This window comes from Sitodiplosis mosellana, unplaced genomic scaffold (assembly GCF_009176505.1).
Source record: "Sitodiplosis mosellana isolate CC-2019 unplaced genomic scaffold, AAFC_SMos_1.0 Smas_scaffold_5855, whole genome shotgun sequence".
NCBI lineage: Eukaryota > Metazoa > Arthropoda > Insecta > Diptera > Cecidomyiidae > Sitodiplosis > Sitodiplosis mosellana.
Genome location: NW_022601097.1, coordinates 390 through 4,796, shown reverse-complemented (window position 1 = coordinate 4,796; position 4,407 = coordinate 390). Strand labels below are relative to the sequence as shown.

Sequence of the window (4,407 nt, the reverse complement as noted above, 5' to 3'; positions counted from 1 at the left end):
ATGCTTTTCCGTTCATATACTTCATGATTTTCCGTTGAAAAAAAAAAATTTTGTTCACCTTGACACGGACCCTAGAGGTCCCAGCGTTACCATATGGTAACAGCCGGAAAATCGCCATAAGAAGTTTTTCCGGCCCGGAAAATTCAAACCACCTATTTTTTCGGAATCTACGCCCCAAAATCTACAATAACTGAAATTTTCATCGAAAAATTCGAAAAAAAAAGTTCTGGGACTTCCCGGGTTAAACCCGATCCATGATCTCAAGCGGACGAATTCATCAAGGACAACGCAAATTGCCCAGGTGCCATTCTTTGGGTTGCTGCTGATTGCATCAAACACGAGCGGGGCTGTCCCAGGTCTCAACCAACTACGCACGATCCGATAGCGTGAGACTTTTTACGTCACAGAAATGTGTACGTGCTTTACATGTTTATTCATGTTTAAATGATTGAAACTTGCAATTTTGACTACTTTCAGGCGTTGTTGTTGTGTTTTTCAATGCAATTAAGATAGAAACTTTGTGATTACATGTTAGTTCATGAATATTTTCACTAGTTTCGCTCTTGTCACATTCTGTACATTCAGTGTCCATATGAATCAATGTATTTTTGGTATTCAACTCATCTCGCATGAATCACACAGCAAAATCAATACTAAAAGACTGACGAATTGTTTTCCATACATTCTTATATGTGTATTGAAATGATGATACTTATCTGTGATGTTCACACTTATTTATTGTAAATTTTGATTTTCTGCTTTATTGTAGCCATCCACGAGTTGGTGACTTAATATTCTTATCTTTGAAGTCAATTTTGAATTATTTATCAATTAACATCAAATGGTCTAGTTACGTTTCAAATCATAGTCCAAGTCAACTCAATGCACTCTGCAATCAACATGGATCTGCCTTTACAGACGTAAAACTTCTCGTCAATTTATCAACCGGTATAAATTGAGCGACGACTTTTGCTGTCCTAGGGTCTCAAATTAAACGTGTAATTAAACGCTTCACATAGCCTTTGTCCATTTGGAAACGTTTACCAAAGGTTATCCTGGACCGTTTGCCATAGACTAATATCAAGCATTTCCATCTTGGTTGTATGACTGTTTTCGTTTTCATGTTCCTACTATTGTGAATACCGTATGATGTACGAAACGAGCCAGGTTTTTAACGAGGCGAGAATTCCATTGCGGAATTTTATGCTGGAAAGAACATTTTCATCACGGGCGGTACTGGGTTCCTTGGCACCGTTTTGATTGAAGCATTGCTTAGCTCTACGCCAAAAATCGGCACAATTTATTTGCTCATCCGCGAAAAATATGGATCAGACACCAATAAGCCGGTTGAACGATTGCTGTCGAAACCGGTAAAATATCTTGTTGTTTTTTTTTAACGCAAAATTGTAACAATATTCAATCATTATATTCAGTAGAAAAATTGTGTAAAGAGTATTTTTCAAAATTTTGTCAGATTTACTTCTACTTTTCTCTATTGACTATGTCCATTAAAAACTATCAAAATGTTTCTTGTTACATCTCATTATGGACCAAAAATCAAAAAGCAGATTTTGTAGTTCCAATTTTTTCATCACTTTTGTGCGGATAGGGTTTAATGAGGTGTGATCTTATTTGTGTATGTTTCAATGGTGACCACATGTGGTTTAGTGGATTTCCGTAATACCGGTGGGAATTAGCATCGTATTCAATGTATGCATTGAGACGCTGGAAAATTTTTCGACGCGCCACCTATAGCAAAAGTTTCCGCGCCAAACAACTACTGTGACAGCATACATTCTGTTTGGCAAATGTATTCTGTCATTACATCGCAGATTCGACGAAACGAGTGAGAATGACAGAGGCGGCATAGATGGTGCGTCGAAAAAATTTCCAGCCGATTTTGCTGTTATTAATGCCCACCGCGTAATACATAAGTCTCGTGGACAACACTATAGTGAAAATCTTTTTTTTTCATACAGAACAACTGGAAGAAATGTGAAAATTTATGTTGAACTTGGTGGAATGAACTCAATTCCAATTCAACGCGCGGTTTTCTCAATAATAAGGAAAAATTTGATCTCGCCTATATTCGCCTATTGTCACATCAGTTCACGTGTAACCGTATAACCATGTAACACCGCAAAAAAAAATTGTTGATTATCTGTCCAGTTCAGCAAGTTTTTTTGGGGCGATTATCATCGAAGAACACGCCAATCATCATCGTGATCCAGTATGCGGTTGAACACAAAGTATTTTAAACAGCTTGTCAATTTCACAATTCCGAAACTGTTCAAGAATACGTTCGTTACTCGCACTGACCAGTAGCGCTTTCTACTTAATTGAACACGACATTTCGTACTTCGTACGCAGGCTCCCCATTGTATTCGCCTTCAACAGCCATTTTACGATTTGAACGTCATTATGCTGCAGATAGACTTTAATAGTAAAGATGTAGTGCAGTCCCACGACCATTATAACTGAACTGAAAATTCCTGCTCGGTGCGATTGAGCAACCAAAAATTGCTCATAATTAGAAATGATACAAGTGTAAAACGGCAGATCAAAATAAATTCATTGTCTTCGTTACGTTACTTTAAGCCAAATGTACAGCAAACTTTTAACCAGTTGTATCCGCATGCATTTTTCCACAAAGTCACCTTAACACCAAATAATTCCTTCAATATTTGAGTGTTCACACAAATTTGGAACGAACAATGATGATTTTCATTTGAAAAAAATTTAATCAAGAATGTACATTGTTCATTTCTCAGTGAATATCACCGTCAAATATGTGGAGTAATGAAAAATTGGTATAAATAATTGATTTCTTCCTTAGTTATATACATCTACGCCGATATGGTTTGACATAAATGAATACTTTTTGTTAACGGATACTCGTATTTGTTTGCAGATTTTCAATTCACATTCGGCGGAAACATTGAAAAAGGTGGTACCCGTTGTTGGTGTGATGGATGCTGTGAATATGGGTTTCGATGACGAAACATTGAATGAGCTACGTGAAAAAGTTAACATAATTTTCCATGTGGCTGCCACAATTAAATTCAATACACATTTACGTGTTGCAATCCAAACGAATTTGACGGGCACACTGCGGTGCATTGAATTTGGCAAAAGTTTAAAAAAGATGGATGCGTTTGTGCATTTATCGACGGCTTTTTGCAACAGTAATTATGCTGGTTTGTTGGAGGAAAAAGTATACGCACCGGCTCAGGATCCATATGAAATGCTAAAGATGGCTGAAAATGACGATGCTTGGGCCAATTTCAAAACACGCGCTGACTGGCTACATATAACGAAAGAGCATCCAAACACTTACACATTTACAAAACAATTGGCCGAAAATTTAATAATGAAAGAGCTTGCCGGTTTTCCAGCAGCAATTGTGCGACCTTCGATTGGTGTGTGAATAATTTGCGTCAGATGCATTCGTTATGCTAGATTGAATTAACTTTTAGTTTTTGTTTGATTGTATTTTTTTTTTTCAAATAGTTTACGGAACGTATAAGCATCCCGTGCAAGGTTGGGTCGGCAACGCGAGTAGCGGTCATCTCGGTTTCTTTGCTGGCTACTACAAAGGTAGTGTGTTCATCTAACGCAATCGCATTACATATTGCTTAAACTTCTTGATGAGTCAAATTTCATTTTTCGTTTCGATTTTTTCCAGGTTTATTCCGTACAATTTATGGAAATTCGCAGTCAAAGATTGATCTTATACCAGTCGACTATACGATTAATGCTTCAATCGTGCTATGATGGTATTTTTTAAAAGAAATTTCCCCCGGGGAAAAAAATAAACCCGATTTGCGGGCTAGGGAGTGGCTAAACCCTCCCGGACCAGTTTGTATCTCAATGTATTTTGACGAGATCTATCGATTGGAGCTTCCCCCGATGTCGACTGACCCATTTCCTGACTCCCCACAGGGTTATTATCGATGATGCTTCCCTTACATATACATTACTCCAAAAAATGGTCTGGGGAGGGTCAGGGGGCAATATGGGTGGGTCCAATCGATAGATCTCGTCAAAGTACTCTGACAATACCCCCCCATTTGGGGGGGTAAACGTACTGCGATAAAAGCCTATATAAACAATGTTATTATATTTGACAATATTTGACTCGATGTCAATGACGATGTGGCAGCGCCACCTATAGAGATTCCTTATTAAAATAAGTGGAACTATTGAGTGCGTGCACCATATCGCACGTAAATTTTCAATAAGGCAGCGCCCATAGAATTGAAAAGTTAACCGATTTCATAGTCGCAAATTATCGCTGTACGGGGGTAAACCCACTCCCAAGCCCAAAAATCGCATTTGAAAATATACCATGAATCTTTGAATCTTTGAAACCCGTTTTTTGGCCTTGGAGGAGGGTTTTACCCCCCC

General features: G+C 38.1%; 1 protein-coding gene across 1 annotated transcript; it reads left to right on the top strand.

Moving 5' to 3' along the window:
- Window positions 1-1,179: 1,179 nt before the first annotated feature.
- Window positions 1,180-4,341, top strand: LOC129573006 (putative fatty acyl-CoA reductase CG8303; the record flags this gene model as incomplete). Its single annotated transcript, XM_055453141.1, has 4 exons — window positions 1,180-1,370; window positions 2,912-3,419; window positions 3,511-3,597; window positions 3,686-4,341. Coding segments are annotated over 4 exons (875 nt in total), but the record flags the coding sequence as incomplete, so codon positions are not given.
- Window positions 4,342-4,407: the final 66 nt, after the last annotated feature.